The sequence below is a fragment of the Phocoena phocoena genome, chromosome 7 (genome assembly GCF_963924675.1).
Source record: "Phocoena phocoena chromosome 7, mPhoPho1.1, whole genome shotgun sequence".
NCBI classification, from domain to species: Eukaryota; Metazoa; Chordata; class Mammalia; order Artiodactyla; family Phocoenidae; genus Phocoena; species Phocoena phocoena.
Genome location: NC_089225.1, coordinates 114,742,505 through 114,762,054, shown reverse-complemented (window position 1 = coordinate 114,762,054; position 19,550 = coordinate 114,742,505). Strand labels below are relative to the sequence as shown.

General features: G+C 56.9%; 1 protein-coding gene across 1 annotated transcript in view; it reads right to left on the bottom strand.

Moving 5' to 3' along the window:
• Positions 1-19,550, bottom strand: part of SNED1 (sushi, nidogen and EGF like domains 1) — an 86,759-nt gene that overhangs the window by 5,354 nt on the left and 61,855 nt on the right. Inside the window, exons 20-29 of the mRNA XM_065880501.1 lie at positions 19,016-19,129; positions 18,350-18,646; positions 16,689-16,872; positions 14,776-14,888; positions 13,625-13,906; positions 12,313-12,457; positions 12,155-12,237; positions 11,829-11,930; positions 3,466-3,582; positions 2,692-2,779 (exon numbers count right to left, since the gene is read on the bottom strand). Coding sequence (XP_065736573.1) covers positions 2,692-2,779; positions 3,466-3,582; positions 11,829-11,930; positions 12,155-12,237; positions 12,313-12,457; positions 13,625-13,906; positions 14,776-14,888; positions 16,689-16,872; positions 18,350-18,646; positions 19,016-19,129 — 1,525 coding nt within the window. The remainder of the gene's footprint in view (positions 1-2,691; positions 2,780-3,465; positions 3,583-11,828; positions 11,931-12,154; positions 12,238-12,312; positions 12,458-13,624; positions 13,907-14,775; positions 14,889-16,688; positions 16,873-18,349; positions 18,647-19,015; positions 19,130-19,550) is intronic.

Genomic DNA, 19,550 nt, shown 5'->3' with positions numbered 1-19,550 from the left:
ACAAAGAGTAGCCCCGCTCGCCGCAACTAGAGATAGCCTGTGCACAACAACAAAGACCCAACGCAGCCAAAGCAAAACAAAACAAACAAAAAATCACAATATCTGAAGTGAAAATTTTGCTGAATGGGATTAATGGTAGGTTAGACACTGCAGAAGAAAAGATCAGTGAAATTGAAGGCATGGCAGTAGAATCTATCCAAAACAAAGTAAAGAGAAAAAGGAGTGAAAAAAAGGAAAAGAGCCTCAGTGACCTGTGGGACAGTATCAGTCTAATACATGCTTAATTGGAGTCCCAGAAGAAGGAGAGAAATGGATGCATAGAAAAAGTGTTTGAAGAAGTAATGGCTAAAATTTTCCAAAGTTGATGAAAGCTAAAACCACAGAGGTGAAGCTTAACAAACTCCAGAGAGTAAAAACACCTGTACATAACCTACCAAAGCACATCATAATTAAATTTCCAAAAAAAACAGTAATAAAGAGAAAACGTAAAAGCAAGCCACAGGTGATGGGGACCAGGGGACCAAGAATAAGAGTGACTGAAGTTTTCCCATCTGAAACTGCAAGCCAGAAGACAAAGGAATGACCTCTTTGAAGTGCTGAAATTTGAAAACAAAATTATCAACCAAAACTTCTGTGTTCAGCAAATGTGTCTTTTGAAAATGAAGGTGAAATAAAAGCCTTTTCAGACAGACAGAAGCTAAGAGAATTCACCACCAGCAGACCTGCCCTATAGGAAATGTTCCAGTGAGCTCTTTAGGCCAAAGGTAAATGGTACCAGATGGAATCTTAGACCTGCACGAAGGCATGAAGAGCGCTGGAAACGGTAGACGTGTAAGTCACTACAAAAGACTTTATACTCCCAACATTTTTAAAAAAGATGATTGTTGAGAGCAAAAGTAACACACTGTGTGGTTCATGGCATATGTGGAAGTAAAACGTCTGGCAGTGACAGGGGAACTAGAAGCTTGCTGTTGCGTGTCTTCCATGGTACTGAAGTTGTGTTGTAATTCAAGGTATATTGTGATCAGTTGAAGATGCATATTTTAAATCCAGAGCAGCCACTAAAGAAAATAAACCAAAGAAGTGTATCAGTGAGCCAACAGTACAGGTAAAATAGAACCCTAAAAAATAATGCAGAAGTAGGCAGGGAAAGAGAGTAACAAAGATAAGACGGGACAGATGGAAAACAATAGGTTAGATTTAAACCCAGTCACTTCAGTCATCTTGTTAACATGTAAATGGTCTAAACACTCCAGTAAAAACCAGAGATGTCAGACTGGCTGTATGGCAAGACCCTCGCAAATGCTAAGTACAAGGAAGTCCCTTTCAGATACAATAGGTTGAAAGCACTGGGTGGAAAGCTATGGGCAAGTGCAGGGCTCTCCCAGTCAGGTACTTGGTGGTTGCCCCAGGCACTGGTGTAACTAGCTGTCGGAAGACGCAGGGGCAGGGGTCCGGAGTGCCGTTCCACAAAGTCCAAATTCAGGGGCCTGTAAACCTGGGTCCCCAAGTCCCAGTGCAGCTCTGTGCCTCTGGTGTATCCCTGCTGCGTGTCACGCTGGCTTCACGTCCAGGCTCACGTCGAGCCTTCTGTCTTGCCTTCCTACATCCCATCCCAGTGATCTTTAAACACGTCAGGTGTCACTTCAGCTCAGTGTCCTTCAGTAGCTCCCCACTTCACAGAGGACACGTGCAGGTCCTTCCAAGGGTCTCCAAGGCCCACACGCCACGCCCCCTCGCTCACTCGGCTCCAGCCCTGCTGGCCTTGCTGCTCCTTAGACGGGCAGGCAGGCTTCTGATTTCAGGGCCTTGGCAACAGGTACACTCTGACTGCGCCATTCTTCCCTCAGATATCTCCGCCCGCCCATGTCTGGTCGTGTCACCTTCTCCATGAGGCTTCCCCTGACACCCTGCCGAATGCTGCTGCCACCCCCTCCTGCCCCCCGGGCCTGGCTCTCCTGGCCCTGTGTATTCCTTTCTTCCATCCTCCTTTAGCGCTTGCCACCATTTAAAACACTGCAGGACAAACTCGTGCTTCTTGTGTACCGTGTCTCCCTCAGCTAGAACATCAGGACTCCCAGGGCAAGACTTTGGCCCATTTGGCTCGCTGATGTGTGCCGAGTGTTCCGAACCATGCCTGGCACACGGGAGGTGATCGTCCGTATTTGTGGACAAAGCAGGTTGTAAGTATGACCCACGGAGTCAGAGTGTTCGCAAGAAAGGTCCGAAGGGGTGGGCTCGGCAGACTCCCTCCTCAGCCCGTCTTACAGATGGGGAAACTGAGGCATGAGTGCCTTGCCCAGGGCCGTGTCAGGAACTCACGGCAGAACCACGACTTGAGGTCTCCTGTGCTGAGGAGTGGCACTTCCTGGAGTCTCCGCGTGCCCTGCCATCCAGGGAAGGGAGGCTGATGCCACTCCAGGGCGTGGGGAAGCAAGGCCCGAGGGCAGGAGCAGGGGATCCCGCTTCTAGACCTCATGTGGCTCTGCTCCCAGCTGCACAGCCTTAGGCAAGGTTTTCAGCCCTTTTGCTTCAGTTTCCTAATTTGTCGCATGGAGGGGGTGGGTGGTCAAAGCAAGCCCTTTCCGTGCTGTGACTACTAGACCTCAGGGGCCTGTGAGGACAGGGTGGAAGCATTTCAGGGTCGGGAACATGCTACAGACATGGTGAAGGCGGAGGAGAGGGACTTACACGTGGTGACAGACGCCTCCTTCCCAGACCGGAAAGGACTTTGTCTCCGAGAACAGCCGTGTGCAGGGCTGGGGCACCTTTCTACAGGCTGCTGGCACAGAGGAAAAGGGCCGTCGCTTACAAGGAGCTCGAGGCCACGGTTGCCCTCTTCCTGCAGCCGCTGTAGGTCCGGGGTTCTGCCCCTGCCACTTCCTGGCCTGGGGGCCCTGTCCCCGGGGCTGCTCAGCGACTGTGGGTGCTGCTCTGAGTTGGGGTCCTGGGAGCCTGCAGGCTGGTTTCCCTCAGGGCTGGTCCGAGTCTCTGGGTCTGGCAGGCCTCAGGGCTGTGTGGCTGGCGTGGGAACTTCTGTCCATGAGCCTCTCGTCCTCAGCCCAGAAGTCTGAGGCAGGCCCGTGGCCCTTTTCCCTCCCACTGCCTTGTTTGGTCCCCAGGCGAGAAAAGCCCCCTCCTCCCTCCTCTCCCTGTGGAGCGGCTGTCGCTGTGTCCCTGTGACTGTCCCAGACCCCCCAGTTATCTGGGCAGCACCTTTCACCCTGGCGCTTTGGGGCAGTGGGAGGCCTGGCGGCTCACTGCCTGCCAGCCTCCCTACCTGGACGCTTGGAGGTCTGCGGCATCGTAGTCAGGCCCCTGTCCTGGCATCTCATGGCTGGAGGTCCTTGTGGCGAACCCACCCTGGGGCCAGTGGTCCCATCAGAGCCTGCCGTCACAAGCATCTAGAGGCCAGGCCCCAGCCCCAGTGACCCCAGCAGGCAAGGGGAGCGGCCCCAAACTTACCAAGCTCACAGTGTCTGCCTTTGAACCCCGGGGTGCAGTCACAGCTGTGGGCATGCTCACCAGGCACACAGGTGCCTCCGTTCTGACAGGGGTTGTCTGAGCAGTTCCCAGGGGCATCTGTGAACAGCCACGAGTAGTTAGTCTCAGGGCCCCACAGGAAGGCCTGATAGCATTCTCAGGTTGCTGTCCCCAACACCAGTGGGCCCTAGGGGTGGTCGGAGAGCAGAGGTGAGAAGCCTGGCCCCCGTGTGCTCAGCCCTGACCCCATCACCTCGAGGGAGAGAGGGAGGGCTCTCGGTGCTGAGCCGCCGCCTCGGCTCACAGCTTAGATCACGGCTGCGCTCTGGTCGTCTTTGGGAGAGACTCCCCGCTCTGCCCTGGCCTGTGCCCCCTGCCCCACGTTTCTGCTGACTTTGCCCCGCCGCACAGGGTTTCTTCTACTCGGAACACAGAGGCCAACCCTTGAGAGCCCTCCTCACCCTCCAGTGCCTGTCCCCGAGCCACCTGTGTGTCGCCAGGTCCCAGCCCCAGGCAGCCTGTGTGCAGCACCCTGTGCTAGTGTCTGTGCCCCTTGGGCCGCTGTCTGCCGCCCGCACGCTGGAGCTAGAGGCAGGGCGGTCAGTGGCGCTGCCTGGGAGGGGCAGACCTGTCCCTCCCCCCTTAGAGTCCACTGTCCTTTTTTTTTTTTTTTAAAGCTTTGCAAGATAGCTGTTTTCATTTTTAACTCTTAAAAAACTAAGAAACACAAAAGAATAAGAATCGTGCCTACGCCACCACTTCCAATAACCCCTCCACATCTAATCCAGCCCTTCCCCCTTCCCCCCCTTCTCGGCAGCCGCCTCGTGGGGGGAGGTTTATTAACATTTTGCCAATCTTGTTTAATCTATTTCCAGCTTACCATCTGCCTTTCTTTCTCTAGTTGGAGAATTTCAAAGCAGTTCACAGAAACCATTTCACCTGTAAATATGTCAGCAAGTATCTAATACATAAAGACTTAAGAAATTTTCACGTAAGCACATACTATTATTACAGAATCAACAGTAGTTCCTTAGTATCACAAGAAGCCACAGTCTCCGCTCACATCTCCCTGATCATCTTAAAAATGTTACTTGCAGTTGGTCCCATCTAATTCAGATTCATAAAGATTCGCATTGCCTTAGTTTGATGGATCTCGAGTCTCTTTTCATCTATAAATTTAACCTTCTTCCCCTCTGTATTTACTGAAGAAATGAGGTCATTTGTCCCGTGGAATTCCCATCCTCTGGGTCTGACTCACGGCATTAACTTGCCCCCTCCCCATGTTTCCTGTTAACTGGTAGTAAGAGAAAGGGGCTTAATAGGATTCAGGTTCACATGGTCTCTGCTTTGCTTTGGCTTCACAACAGGTGGCTGTGTGCCCTTTGGCTACACCAGGAGACATATGATGTCTCCGCATCTGGCTTTCGTGACGTGAGGATCGATCACTGGTTCAGTGTTGGCAGCCTGATTAATCCAGAGTAAAGTTCTCCTAGGCTCTGCACCTGGTGGCTTGAGAAGTCATATAGATCCCTGATCTCTCACTAGGGTCATGTCTAATGTGATCTGTCACTTCTCTGCCTCCATAGCTGGGGAGTCCCCTCTGAAGACCTGCTTTCCTTCACCCACCCCTTGGTCACCCTAAAATACAGCCCGTACAGGCAAGGCCAGGTAAATGCTCCATTCTTTTCCTTTATTTGTACACTTGCAGAGTGAGTTGGTCCCCCAGCAAGCTCTAAAGTTGACCAATACGTTGTTCTTTCTTTTTTACCATTGTTACGACCTTGTGGACTTGTATATACTTGATGGGTTTCAGTCTGTTGCTGTCATTAGCTTTCTTCATGCTCAGATTATCCCATCTTTGGCCAGTGGGAGCCCCTTCAGGTTGGCTCCTGTGCCCTTTAGACACAATCCTAGTTGTTTTTGAAAGCCTGCTTGCTTTTTTACAAGTATGTCCTAGGATTTTTTTTTTTTTTTTTTTTTTTTTTTAGGCTGTACCATGCAGTTTGTGGAATCTTAGTTCCCCAACCAGGGATTGAACCCGGGCCTTTGGCAGTGAAAGGGCGGAGTTCTAACCACTGGACTCCCAGGGAATTCCCATGTCCTGGGCTTATTTTGTCCATGTTCTGCTTCAGCCTTGGAATCAGCCATTTCTCTGAAGACCCCAGTCTATATATTTATTTATTTAAAAAATATTTATTTATTCATTTGGCTGCTCTGGGTCTTAGTTGCGGCTCGCGGGATCTTCATTGCTGTGTGCAGGATCTTTAGTTGTGGCATGCAGGATCTTTTTTTAGTTGTGGCATGTGGGATCTAGTTCCCTGAACAGAGATCGAACCCGGGCCCCCTGCATTGGGAGCATAGAGCCCTAACCACTGGACCACCAGGGAACTCCCCCCCTGGTTCCTTTTAGTGGAGAATGGTATCTAGAGTCCACAGTCTGGCTGATCAAGGGGCTCACTGTTACTGTGGTGTCAGTGCTCCAGGTCTTTTCAGGAGACAGAACTAGGAAATTAGATTTAAAAAATAAAAATGAACAAATTATGAGTTCATTCCAATATTTCCAGTTCAAATGAACAGAATTAAATAAAATCAGGGGTTTTACTTCTTTGATTTTTATATTGTATCACTTCATGCTGAAAATCTCTGTGGCATTAACATAATTATTTTCTTTATCCCACACTGTACATGTAATAGTTTGGAGATGACATTAAGCTCACTGAGTACAGCTTTAAGCTTCGTGGCAATTCTTTTAATCCTTAGATTATATCCCACTAGATGTTAATAGTCAGAATGCTGTTTTATTTATTTTGGCTGCGCCAGGTCTTAGTTGCGGCACGTGGGATCTTTAGTTGCTGCACGTGGACTTCTTAGCTTCGGCATGCAGACTTCTTAGCTGCGGCGTGCATGTGGGATCTAATTCCCCAACCAGGGATCGAACCTGGGCCCCCTGCATTGGGAGCGTGGAGTCTTACCCACTGGACCACCAGGGAAGTCCCTAGGATGCTGTTTTAAAAATCACTTGAAGTGATGCTTTTTTTTCCTGTGTGGTTATGCCATCAGCGTGGTTAATAAGTTTATTTCAGTTTGTTTTCAAATTTTAGGCATTGCTTTCTTTTTTGGTGTCATTTAAAAAACATTTTCTTATTTCTAAAGTCACATCTATAAAGGTACATTTAGAGATACCTATCCTCCCTCTCCATTCCCTTTACTTCTTCATTCTTGTTCTTTGCTTAATTATAATCATTTTTATTAGTTTTATGTATTTTTAAATATAAGAAAATAGGTATGTACATTCATATTTCCCTTCCCCACTTTCCTACACAAAAGAGATACCAAAACACTGTTCTGCACATTACATTTTGGAAACAGCTTTATTGAGATATACTTTATATACAATTCAGCCATTTGAAGTGTATAGATTTTTAGCATATCCACAGATATGTGCATCCATCCCGTCGGTCAATTTTAGAATGTTCTTATCACCTCAGAAAGAAACCCAGTACCCTTTAGCTCTCACCCCATATACCTCCACCCCCCACCCCCAGTCCGAAGCAACCATTGATCTACTTTCTATCACTATAGGTTTCCCTATTCTGGACTTTCACATGAATGGAATCAGATTATGTGTTCTTTATGACTGGCTTCTCTCACTTAGCATGATGTTTTCAAGGTTAATCTATGTTGTAGCATTTATCAGTACTTTATTCCTTTTTATGGTCCAATAATTTTGAATATAACACATTTGTTCATCCATTCATCAGTTGTTTCCACCTTTCGGCAATTGTGAATAGTGCTGCAGTGGCCATCTGTGTAAGTCCTTGCGTGGACATACGTTGTCGTTTCTCTTGGGTGTGTAGCTAGGAGCGGAATTGCTGGGTCACGTGGTAGCCCCACGTTTAATTCTTTGAGGAACTGAAGCAGCCGCATGACTCTGCATTCCCACCAGCAGTGTTGGAGGGCTCCAGTTTCTCCACCTCCTCATCGGTGCTTGTGGGTATCCTGACTTTTACATTCTAGCCATCCTGGTGTATGTGAAGAGGCATCTCACTGTGGTTTTGATTAGCATTTCCCTGATGACTAGGGATACCAAACATCTTCTCATGGGCTTGTTGCCATTTGTATATCTTCCTTGGAGAAATGTCTATTCAGATCCTTTGCTTCTTTCTTTTTTTTTTTTTTTTCTTTTTTTTTTTTGCGGTACGCGGGCCTCTCACTGCTGTGGCCTCTCCCGTTGCAGAACACAGGCTCCGGACGTGCAGGCTCAGTGGCCATGGCCCACGGGCCCAGCCGCTCCGCGGCATGTGGGATCTTCCCGGACCGGGGCACGAACCCGTGTCCCCTGCATCGGCAGGCAGACTCCCATCCACTGTGCCACCAGGGAAGCCCTGCTTATTTCTTACTTGGGTTATTTGTCTTCCTCTTATTCAGCTTTAAGAGTTCTTTATATATTTTAGATTCAGATTCCTTTTCAAATATATAATTTGCAAATATTTTCTCCCATTTTATGGGTTGTCTTTTCACTTCCTTGATGATGTCTTTTGAAGCACAGAAAGTTTTAAATTTTGATGAAGTCCAACTTTAACCTTTTTTTTTCTTTTGTTGCTCTTGCTTTTGGTGCCATATCTAAAAATCCTTTGGGACTTCCTTGGTGGTCCAGTGGTTAAGAATCTGCCTTCCAGGGGACGTGGTTCGATCCCTGGTTGGGGCACTAAGATCTCACATGCTGTGGGGCAGTTAAGCCCATGCACCACAACTACTGAGCCCATGGTCTCTCGAGCCTGCGTGCCACAACTAGAGAGAAGCCTGTGTGCCACAACGAAAGATCCTGCATGCCACAACTACGACCTGATGCAGCCAAAAATAATAAATAAATATTTTTAAAAAATCCTTTGTCAAATCCAAGGTAATACAGATTTACCCGTGTTTTCTTCTAAGAATTTTATAGTTTTAGCTCTTACATTTAGGTCTTTGATCCATTTTTAATTAATTTTGTGTATGGTGTGAGGTAGGGGGTCCAACTTCATTCTTTTCTATGTGGATATCCAGCTGTGCCAGCACCATTTGCTGAAAAGACTCTTCTTTCCTCCACTGAATGGTCTTGGCACCCCTGTTGAAATCAGTTGACCACAGATGTATAGGTTTATTTCTGGACTCTTAATTCTATTCCACTGATTTATAAGTCTATCCTCGTGCCAGTATCTGGCACTGACTTGATTACCATTGCTTTGTACTAAGTTTTGACAAACGGGTATGTGAGTCTTCCTACTTTTTTAGGATGTTTTTTGCTATTCTGGGTCCCTTCCAATTCCGTATGGATTTTAGACACTGTACATAACAATTGTCCAGAGACATTTTATGGTAACCTTACAGAACATGGAAGTGTGCAGGGGTGTTTAGAACCTGTGAGCCCACGTCAGCGATCCTTACTCTCTGTACTTGGGACACCAGCCTGCAGAGACTGTGACTGACATTTGTGCCATGCTCGGGCAGCTGGGACCCGAAGCCTAGAGTTATATGCAGCAGTGGGGGTTTTACCGGGGCACCACTCTCTGTAGCCTCGTTTTACAAAGTCTCCACTGAATCCTGAGTTTATCGTGACAGACAGACAGACACACACACACACACACAAACACACTCACGAGTAAATAAAAACAAAGAGAAGGCTGTTTTGAACGAAGGTGGGGGACAAGGACGGGGCTGCACCCTGGGGCGGGGGCAATGGGCTCCTCCTATATGAAGGATAAATGACAGAGTAGGGAGGTTTAAGTTCTGCCCCCACTTGTATGGGTGTCAAGGGGATAAAGCCAGCAGAGTCCAAAAGCCCTCCTGGGGTGAGAAATTGGGGGAAACAGGAAGAATTTGACCAGCTTCTGCATTCACTCCAAGTTCCCAGGATGGCAGGAATCTTGGGAATCCTCCAGGAGCATCTCCTGGGTGCTTGAAGGAGCGGCCCTGACCTGGAGAGTTGCTTGGTGAGCAAATGCCAAATCAGGAGCATTAACTGTGTGCTTGGGGGCGCCTGGGGCTTTCTGGGGATCGTCCTTTCCTTAGACTTTTCTTTCCCTAGAAAGAAAAGTCTAAGAACTGCCAGAGAGAAGGAGCAGATTATTCCAGAAGGAAACAAGAACAAGATTGACACCCAGTGACAGCACAGTTGATGGCAGTGGACAAATGTTTGAAGAACTGAATGGGAGAGGAACTTTGAACCTCGAATTTTATACCTAGCTAAATTGTCCTTCAAATGTGAGGGCTAATAAGTGTATTTTCAGGCATATAGGGCCTCAGAAGTTTGGCCATGTAGAGTTCCAACAAGTACTTTGTGGACCTTGGCAAGCTGATTGTAAACGTTTACAGAAATACAAAGTCAAGAACAGCCAAGACACTGACGGGCAGCGAGAGGACTGGCCCTGTGGGACTGCGAGCCTTACCAAAGAGGCAGCCTCTAAAGTGGCCAGGCTCGGCCTGAGGAAGCCAGGCAGCGGCATGGAGGAGGGGGCCACGACGAGGTGCTGACCACGCCAGTTCCCGAGGGACACAGATCAGATCAGCACAGTGCTCTTCACACCCGTCCTGCTGGCAGGATGGCAAAACCTGACAAGATCAGATTCTGGAGAGACCGTGGGGCAACTCACTGCACCTCGTGACTGCTGCTGGAGGAGTCCAGACCGATACCCCACTGAGAAGACAACTCGCAGTCTCTTGGGCATTCACACATCCCGAGCCTGCACACGTGCCGGGAGACGTGTACAGGAGCACAGAGCAGCACTGCCGACAACGGCAGACACGGCCCACGTGCCCTCGGAGCGAGTTCGCCGATGGACTAGATGCCGGACAGTGAAGGTGAACGAGCACAGGATGCTGGGCACAAACGCGGGTCTGGGGGCGGCACACAGCCAGACGCTGCCCGGGGAGGAAAGCCCGTGGCTGTTCGGACACCCACGTGGGCGGTGAACTCACTCCTACCATCCAGCCTCTGATGGAGCAGAGGGATGGCAGCATGAACTCAAGCTCGTGGTTCACTGGGAGGACAACAGCAAGACACGGGTTACTGCTGTGTTCTGGTTCATGGGTGGGTTCCAGGTCAGAAGGCTGTTAGTTTAGCAAAAGCTAACCAGCCAGACTCACTAAGTAAAAGGGGGCCAGCCTGGCCCGATCGTGAGAATGTGACAGGAGCCAAAGACTGCGACTAGTTTTGTGCACCTGGGGGCCATTAGCGATGTTTTGTCCTGTTGTCACCTAAAATCATCTCACGCTCTCTCAAGTCTTCGTCTCTCACGGTGGCAAACACTGCAGATGGCAGTGGCATCCGGGGCCAGCCTGGTGCCACCTCGAACCTCTCCTTAAGAAGGGACCCAGGAGAGGTCACTCACATCCCTCTAATTTCTGAGTTTTGTGAAATGAAACATCTGATATTTAAAAGGGCTGACATAACGCACACCATCAGATAAAATGTTTGTTTTTTCACTTACAAAACACCGGCGACACGAGTGTCTTCACTCTGACCGCACCTTAGCCGGTGGCTTCGTTCTCTGACCGCGTCCGACCCGCAAACTGCCCCCCACCCCGCGCTCACCAAGGCCTCGTACAGTGAGGGGTGCTGGGCTGTGGGGCCGTGGAGCCACCACTGGCAAACACACCCTGTGGTGCAGGTGCCTGGATGTGTCCAGGTGTCCTTGGGTGCGCTGGGGGCCTGCAGGTGAGGCCGCATCCTGGGCGCTTGACTCTCCCTTTACCGAGTACTCTGCCTTCTCTGGGGACTGGCTGATGGGTGAGCCCAGTCTGAGCCTGTGGTGTAGCTCAGGAGAAAGGGCCACTGGCTCCTAGAACTGTCCCCAGAGGGACAGGGCCCCGAGGGTTAGAACGGGAGGAAAGATAGAGCAAGGGTCTGAGTTTGAGGAAGGAAGGTGGCCTCTTGGAGCTGCCCAGCTGTGGCCCTCACCGGCGGACAGTTCAGGCCCTGCTTGCCGAGCCTGGGTAGCGGCAGCCTCCCAGGCGGTCCTCCAGCTGGAGCCGCCCAGCGGCTGCCCCCCAACTCATTGCTGCCATCCTGCTCCCTGTACATCTCTGGGAGAGGCAGGGAGGGCTCTGCCGCTCGCAGAGGGAGAGGAGGGGCTGTCTGCAGGGGGCAGCGGTGGGCCAGTCTCTCCAGGGAGGACCCTGAATGTCTGGGTGGCTGCAGCCCCCAGGCCCGTTCTGGTCTGCCTGTGTGATGTGGTTTGGTCCCCCCTTTCCAGGGCGGGGCGCTCGGCTGCCCCTCCGGCAGGGCCTGTGCCTCAGCTCTCCTCACTGGGGTCCTTCAGGCCCCTGAGGGTGGTCAGCCCTGAAATCCACTCCTGCTGACTTACTTTCCACGCCCTTGTCACCACTGCGTCCGGGGAGCTGGAGGGCCAGGCTGACCTGCTCGGGGACCTCCTCCGCGTTCTCCAGCTGCACCAGAGCCGTGGGTTCTAGGAGAGATCAGGATGCCACAGCGCGCTGACCATGAAGCCTGCTGCCTCGCGCCCAGGACTGTCCCTGGGCCGCCTTCTTGAGCGGCTTTTCTCCCTGGAGCCCAGGGCCTCTGACCCCATCGGGGTCCCCCGCTGGGGACGGTGCGGGGCACTGGAGGTGGTCTTGAAGCCCAGGTTTCAGGGACCTCGACCCTCATCCCACTGGGAGGCCTGGCACTCACGTGATCTCACGGTGACCCGTCTGCCAGGCGAGCTGCGGAAGCTGGCGCTCACTCGTCCTCTGCCGTCCACGAGCTCCGAGAACCTGTGGGAGAGTCAGCGCGGGTCAGCAGGCGGGTTCTGGGCCCGGGCTCTCAGGGGCGGCGGCTGAGGCGGGTACCTGGGGGCCTGGGTCGGCGTTGCGGGGGCGCCGGGGTCGTTGAGCAGACGCAGCTCCGGCAGGCGCGCGGGGGCCGGTCGGGTTCTGAGCGCCCGCGGGGGGAGTCCTTCCCGGTGCCAGCGTCTGTCGGCGCCGTCCCTCGCGGCTGCGGGCGGGGTGGAGGACGGGGTGGCCGCGCGGGCTGGTCTGGGGCTCCCTGTGCCCCCGTCCTGCCCCGCTGCTCTGAGGTGAGAGCCGAAGGGGCGCGTACCCCCATCCCACCCCAAGCCCCGCTCCCCGCCCGATGGGGAGCTGCGGATGCGGCCTGGGAGTGCTCCAGGTGCCGGTCCCCGCCCCCCACCCTGGCCCAGGCTCTCCGCCTGCAGGCGGGGCCGGGCCTCGGACCCCGTCCAGACTCACCTCATCTGAGGCCCACACCCTGCACACCCCGAGAGAGAGGGCATGGCTCCTCCGTGGGTCCTTGTCACCTAACCGTGGCCTTCAGCAGTCTCCACCCCCAGGGCTGGGTACCCGCCTCACCTGCGAGACCCCCCGCCCCCCACCGGCTCACAGAGGGGCCCCGACCTGCCCTGTCTGCCTGGTGGGCGCGCCTGGGGCTGAGCTGGGTCTGAATGTCACAGGGCAAGTGCGCCCCATGCCCTGAGGGCAGGTCGGTGGGTTGGGAGAGGAGGGAGCCCGGGCCGCCGCCCACCTCCCCGCAGCACCATCCAGACCGGCCGTCCTCCTGTGAGCTGTGACGTGTAAGTGGGGTCGGGTAGGACCCCCGCGGGACCCAGCGGGCCTCCTGTGCTCCTGGGAGCAGACCCGTGTCCTCACCGTGGCCTTGAGCCTCCGCGTTCCTCAGCTGCCCCCACCCTCCGTCGCCCACTCTGCCCTTCCTTCAATTGCCTCTCCCAGCCCACCCCTTGCTGAGGCTGTCCTGCCCCTCCTTCCCATGCTGCGGTCCGGCAGCGCCTCACGGCTCAGGCCTGGCTGCCAGGCTGCCACCCAGGGCCGCCTCCACGCTGCCACTGCCCACTCTCGGCGCTTGTTTTCAGGGCGATGCCCTGTGTTTACCGCTCAGCCATCTGGGGTCCACTCGGGCGGACGGCACAAGGTGAGCGGTGAGATGCCTAGTCTTCTGACCTGTCAGCTCACTGACCCAGCAGCAGCCGCCCAGGAACTCCTCCCCCGATTTTCACGCATGCAATTCTGTGTCAACACAGCCCTGTTCTCGGCTGCCTGTCTGTCCCTGGGACGGTGTGGCCTGGGCCGGAGGAAGGTCCTGAGGTACGGCGGGAGAGCTGTCTCCCGGACAAGGTGCCGCACTTACAGGTGATGATGTACAGGTGAGCGGGCTCGCTGTGTAGCTGGTCGCCCCCGGCGCTCTGCACGGCCGTCACTGACAGCTGGTACCGCCGTCCAGGCCGCAGGTCCCGCACTGTGTAGGACACCAGCCTCCCGTTGGGGACGTAGCGGCTCTTGCTGCTCTGGCTGGTGGTCACGTTGATGACGTAGGCCTCCAGTGAGGTGCCCGGAGTGGGGGCATCCCAGACTACGTGGGCGGAGGTGGCCGTGACTCGGGCGGCGGTCAGGTTGGCTGGCGGCAGAGGCCCTAGGCGAGCACGGAGCAGGGGAGGGAAGTGAACGGGGGTTGACGGGGTCTTCTGCCCAGGACACGGTTTAAAGATCTGACACGGATTGCTGAAGCTTCATTTGAAGCCAGCTTGGGTGGTTACAGACCACGTCGTGGTCCTAAAGGGTGGCGTGGAGGGGCGTTTGCAGCTGCTCAGGGCCTGCAGCAGCTCCCCCTCCTGCCCCAAGAGGCACCCCCAGAATGCCACCCGCTGGCCCCCGGTGAGGCCCCCTGCCTGGTCAGTCCATCAGGGTGCCCTCCCAGTGGCACTTTCCATCCCTCGAGCCTGGCCATGCACGCCTTCTCCTGGGATGTAGATAGGGGAGGGGGCTAGACAGGCAGAGGGTGGGCCAGGGCCCCAGCACTGAGGGTCAGAGCAAGGACTTGAGCCTGTGCTGTCCACCTGCACCACCGGGCGAGGCCCTGCTCACCAAGCCCGGCCCTGCTCACCAAGCCCCTGCCCCTTTCCCCACCCCTGTCCACTGTGCCCCCTGTGCCCGGACAGCCCGCGTGTTGGGGAGGGAGGGGCAGTGAGGGCCGGGTGTCCTCCCCGTGACAGCGTGGCGCTCACTCTGGGGCAACTTGCTGCCTGTCCCTCCTGTCCTTGCTTGGTGACCCTGGTCCCGCAGGAGCCCGGCAGCGTGCGAGCAGCCATGCGGAGGGCTGCCTAGGAAGGTCGTCCCCCGCAGGAGGGCCACCCAGCCCCCTGCAGCCGCCATCCCGGGCGCCTCTGGGCACGCCTGGTACACGTGGCCAGGGCCAGGTTTCTGGTGCTGCGGCCACTGTGGAGAGGACTGAGGGCTCGGGGGGAGCCCCCGTGCAAGCCGAGCCCTTGCCATCCTACTTACGGGTCCACACGTGCAGCGGCGCCGAGGCCAGGCTCTCGGTGGGGTGCTCCTGCCCCCCAGGCCCGCTGAGGGCAGTCACCCAGATGGTGTATCTCCTTCCTGGAAGCAGGGCCCTGTGGGGAGGGGAGGCCAGGGAGAGAGGAACGGGACGGCTGTGCCGCCAGACTGAGGCTCGTCCGCGCGGTGTGACGGGGGCCAGGGTCGTCCCAGTGCTGGTGGCCAGGCAGCCTCCATGAAGGCCAGATCTGTGGCCTGAGACCTGAGTGCTCCGGGGGTAGGAAGCTACTCCCTGGTCTGTCTGTCTAGTATTGGAGTGGCTGGGAAGGTCACAGGCCTGCCGGGGTGGCTGGTGTTAAGACAGGAGAGGCCGGAATAGGGCAATTGGAGGAAAAGGGTTAACAGGCCCCCGCCCGCCCGCGAGGCTGGCCCTCGGCTGGGCGCGCAGGGAGGGTCCCCAGCCCCCTCGTGGAGCAGACGGCCTCGCTGCCCCTAGACGTTTGTGCCCAGTGAGGCTCCTGCGGAGTGCCGCTTCCTCCTGGGAGTCTGGAACCTTCACCAGGCACAGGTGCCCGCGACCACTCCCAGGAAAAGCCCCAGGCGCTGCGTCTCCGACGGGCTCCCCGGGGAGACAGCACCTCACAGTCTCGTCACGGCTGGTGGTGCGGAGCTAAGCGTGTCATGTGAGGGGAGGGGGCTCTGGAAGCTCACGCCTGGTCCCCGACTTGTCCCTGCGCCCCTTCCTTTTACTGATATTCTTTGTATCCTTTCTCTGTCCTGAATCCAGCTGTGAGCACGGCCTCTGCTGAGTCCTGGGGGCCCCCTAGTGAACGTGGTCTTGGGGACCCTGACGTAGCCACAAAATGCCCACCTTGGGCTCCATTTGTGTTTCTGTCCTGCCACTCTTGGGAAGTGGGCAGGATGTAAATCAAGGAGAGTCACAGCAATACTTAAAAGACAAAGAAAGTGGAGTGTCGTCTCCAGCACTGACAGCCGTCTGCTTAGACAGAAAGGACAGACATGCACAGAAAAAGTGGTTGTGAGATGTCTGCAAACCAGAAACGTACCAAAATGTGGGTGGTTCAGAGGATGTGGCGGACAGAGCGCCCCGCCTGGCCTGGCCTCACCTTCCAGAGCCCCTCCCCCTGGCCGTGGCCTGTGGCTGCTCTGGGCTGGACGCTGCGGGGCTGTTCCCGCTGAGCCCGCCCAGGCTGCTGCGCAGGAATTTGGTGGCCACGTCCTGGAGTGGAGCCGACTTTACTCCCCAGCCTGGGGACCCCTGCCCGGGAGGCTGCCGGCACTCTTCCTTCCTCACCCTTGCCCTCCAGCACTGCCTGCCCTCCTGGCCAGGGGCTGGAAACCTCTCTGGTTGACGAGCAGCCCCCAGGGGTCCCTGAGCCGGGGCGCCTAGGCCGTGGGGTCTGAGGCTTCCCTGCAGGGTTGCTGAAGGGTTTATTTCAGTCACCGGCCATTCTGAATGACTGATGCTCATCTGAATTTTAGTTTTGTAGTTTTGTTTGTATGTAATTTGTAATAATTAAGCCTAAGAAGTTCATATGCCTAGTTTAAGGTTCGAACATATTACTGAACAAGATAAAAATGTCAGGCGACCCAGGGGTGCCACGGTTTCTCCCTCTCAGAGGCATCTGCGCGACTCAGGCTGGAAGAACTCTGGGCTGGCCTCTGGGTGGCCAGTGTCTCACTGGCCTCCGTGCAGGAGGTCTGTCCTCAGGTTTTTAGAGTGTCTCTGCTTTTGGGGGCACTTTGAAACACCTGTCTGGTGGCCCCATGAGGAGGCGAGGCAGGAGTGAGACCCAGGACCGACCAAGCGCCCCTGCTGCCCCAGGGGCTGGGCAGGTGGGGAGCACAGGGTGGAGGCTGGGAGCCGGGGTGGGGCTAGGCCACGGCGCTCTCACCTGAATGTGAACTTGTCCACACCCTTGTCCACGTCGGTGGACTCGTCCTCCTGGGCCTTGGGGTGGCGGATGGACACGCGGACGCTGCTGACGGTGGCGTGGCGGATCCTGTGCAGAGCCCATCGCACCGAGATGGCGCTGGCAGTCACGTTGGTGACCTCAAGGCCCTCGACGGGGCGGGGTCCTGGGGACAATGGGGGCACAGCCGTGTGGCACCTCCTCACCCCTGGGTAGGGCGGGGCTGGGACAAGAGAGGAGGCTCGGGAAGGGCACTGGGAGGGGGTCACGGAGAGGTGGCCTCACGGTGAGCCATCCAGCCTGGGCTAGCTGAACATGTCCCCCCGCCCAGTGCGGAGTCGGGGTGGGTGGACACGCCCCAGGCCCTTGCCTTGGGGGGGCTTCCAAGGGGCTGCTGTGGACACTGCTCTGGGCGGTCTTGGCCCCTTCAGACTGCCAGGGGCGAGGTGGGCCCTTCCTGACCCTCTGGCTGGCTGTCTTGGTGGCACTGACAGCGACTACCTGCACTGTCTGGGTGGTCCAGGGGCCTGACGGGGGAGAAGCAAGGAAGGGTCCTTCCAGCCAAGGGAGCTGAGAGGGGCGCCCGAAGCTCCCGGGGTGCAGCACCCCATTCCGCGCGCAGCGGTACACCTCCCACGCTGTCTTCCTTCCAGAGGCCCTTCCCCGGCAGACCTCACCTTGAGCAGCGCAAAAGCACTTCTTCCTGAAGCCAGGCTGCGGGTGGCCTACTCCTCCCCCAGGCCCCTGAGGGCTCGCTCCTCTGCCACGTGCCCGGGCCCGCCCTGCTGGCCCAGTGTGTCCTCGGCACCGCTCCCTGGCCTCCCCCAGGACGTGCTGTCCTGAGTCCTCGTCTCGCCCTGCACTGGCCCTCAATGTCCTCGGTGTCAGCGTCTGCTCGGGCCGGCAGCTGATGCCAGGATGCCTGCCTCCCTCCTCCCGGGGCACCTGAGAAGGTGCGCCCCCGCCCGTCCTCCGAGGGTCTGCACCCAGCCGCCTGCCTGTGTCCACCTGCCCCGGGCCTCACTCGGAGCCCGTCAGCCCCCCAACGGGGCTCTCGACACGCCCAGTGGTCCCATCACTTCCCAGTTCTCGCTCCACCCTCCAGCCTCCAACCGCCCCTTCCCCAGTCTCTTGACCCCCTGGGCCAGCGCCCACCATCCCACCATCATGGGTGTGTTCTGGGATTCTCCCCCCTCCCCTGTTGATCCCAGGAGCAGACAAGCCAGCTGGGGACCCAAGCCTCTCCGGACGCCCTTACACACAACTTCCATTCAGGGCAGCTCCCCCAGAGGGCCCTCCCTGCGGTCCCATGCTGCCCCTTCTCTTGACCTGCAGCAAGGAGGCTCCATCCTCACCCCCGGGATACCTGCCCGCCTCCCCTTGGCCCCGCCCCAGTGTGGGCTGGCACATCAGCCCAGGACCTTCTCAGGGGGCCCCCGCTGCACTTCCCCAGTCTCGCTCCCTAACCCCCATCGCCGACTCTGTCCCGCAGCTGTTCCTCTCCTCTGTGAGAAGGTTCCCTCTCTGCCCTGCCTGGCAGCGCTGGTGCCAGTGTCGGGGATCGGCTGGCTGGCCCCCAGCCGGCTCCGGGGCGTGCGGCCCGTGGGGCCCTTGGGGGGGCGGGCAGGTCCGCAGACACTCACGCGTGCGGGTGAGAAGCACCACGGGCCTGCTGATGTCGTTCTTGTTGTTGGCATTGCGCTTGACCGAGAAGACGGAGATGTTGTAAGCCCTGCCGGCCGCCAGGGCCCGGAGCTGGTGCGAGGAGCGGCCCCGGTCCACGAAGTCCGTGCGGCGGTAGGAGCCATCGGAAGAGGCGTAGGTGACCGCGTAGCCATCGAGCATCTGCCGGGCGGCTGGGCCTTCGGGTGGGTGCCAGGAGATGGAGACCCCGCTCTCCTCCACTCGCTCCACCTTGAGGGCCGTTGGTGGGAAGAGCTCTTCAGGGTTTCAGTCAAGAACAAGGGAAGGGGGGTGGTCAGCTGTCAGCCGTGGAAGCCCCGGCCCCCAGGCAGGTGTCTGGCCCATTGGGTCTCGGGCCTGGCTACCCCGGGGCGCAGGTGGGCCACTGCTGGTGGGAGCCCGCCTTGGGCTCCTGGAGGGTCTCCCGTGTGCGCGCATGCGTGACTGCGCTGATGCCGCCCGTTGGCCCGTTTGCTCCTCCCGGCTTCCCGGGCAGAGCCTGGGAGAGCAGCCGCCTGGACACTCGGCCCTGGGGCCGTTTGGCCCTTTGGCCCGTCCCACGGGGTGTCTGCAGCCCTGGGGAGGAGGGGAGCCGGCCCCCGACGTCGGCACCCTGGCCGCCTCACCTTTGGCACAGTCCTTGCCCGTGTAGCCCGCTTTACAGGTGCAGCTGTGGGACCCGTTGCTGGCCAGGCAGTAGCCGCGGCCCCCACAGGGGCTGGAGAAGCAGGGGTCGCTCACTGCGGGGGGGGGGGCAGCCGTGAGTGCGTGCACGTCGCCAGGCCCCCTCCAGCTGGGCCTTGGTCCTGACCCAGGGCCGTTCCCGCACTGATGTAGTTGCGGGGTGGAGGTGGGTGGTGTCACGGCCGCACTTTGGGTAGGTGGATACGGGGGGTGTGGGCACTCTCGTAGGGGGAGGGCAGGGCTTGCCGGGGCCCCGTGGAGAGGCCAGGCAGGGAAGGCCTCTGACTCTGAACCAGGCCATGCTGCCCCGGCCCGAGCCAAGGTGCTCTGGCAGGTGGTGACTTGGCGCGACCACTCCCGGGGGGCAGCAGGCAGCTGAGAGCACTGGCCCCTCCCTGGCCTCCCTCTGCACTGGGGTTGGGGTGCGGGTGTGGCCCCAAGCTCACAGGCCAGAGCCTGCAGTGCCCTCCGCCACCC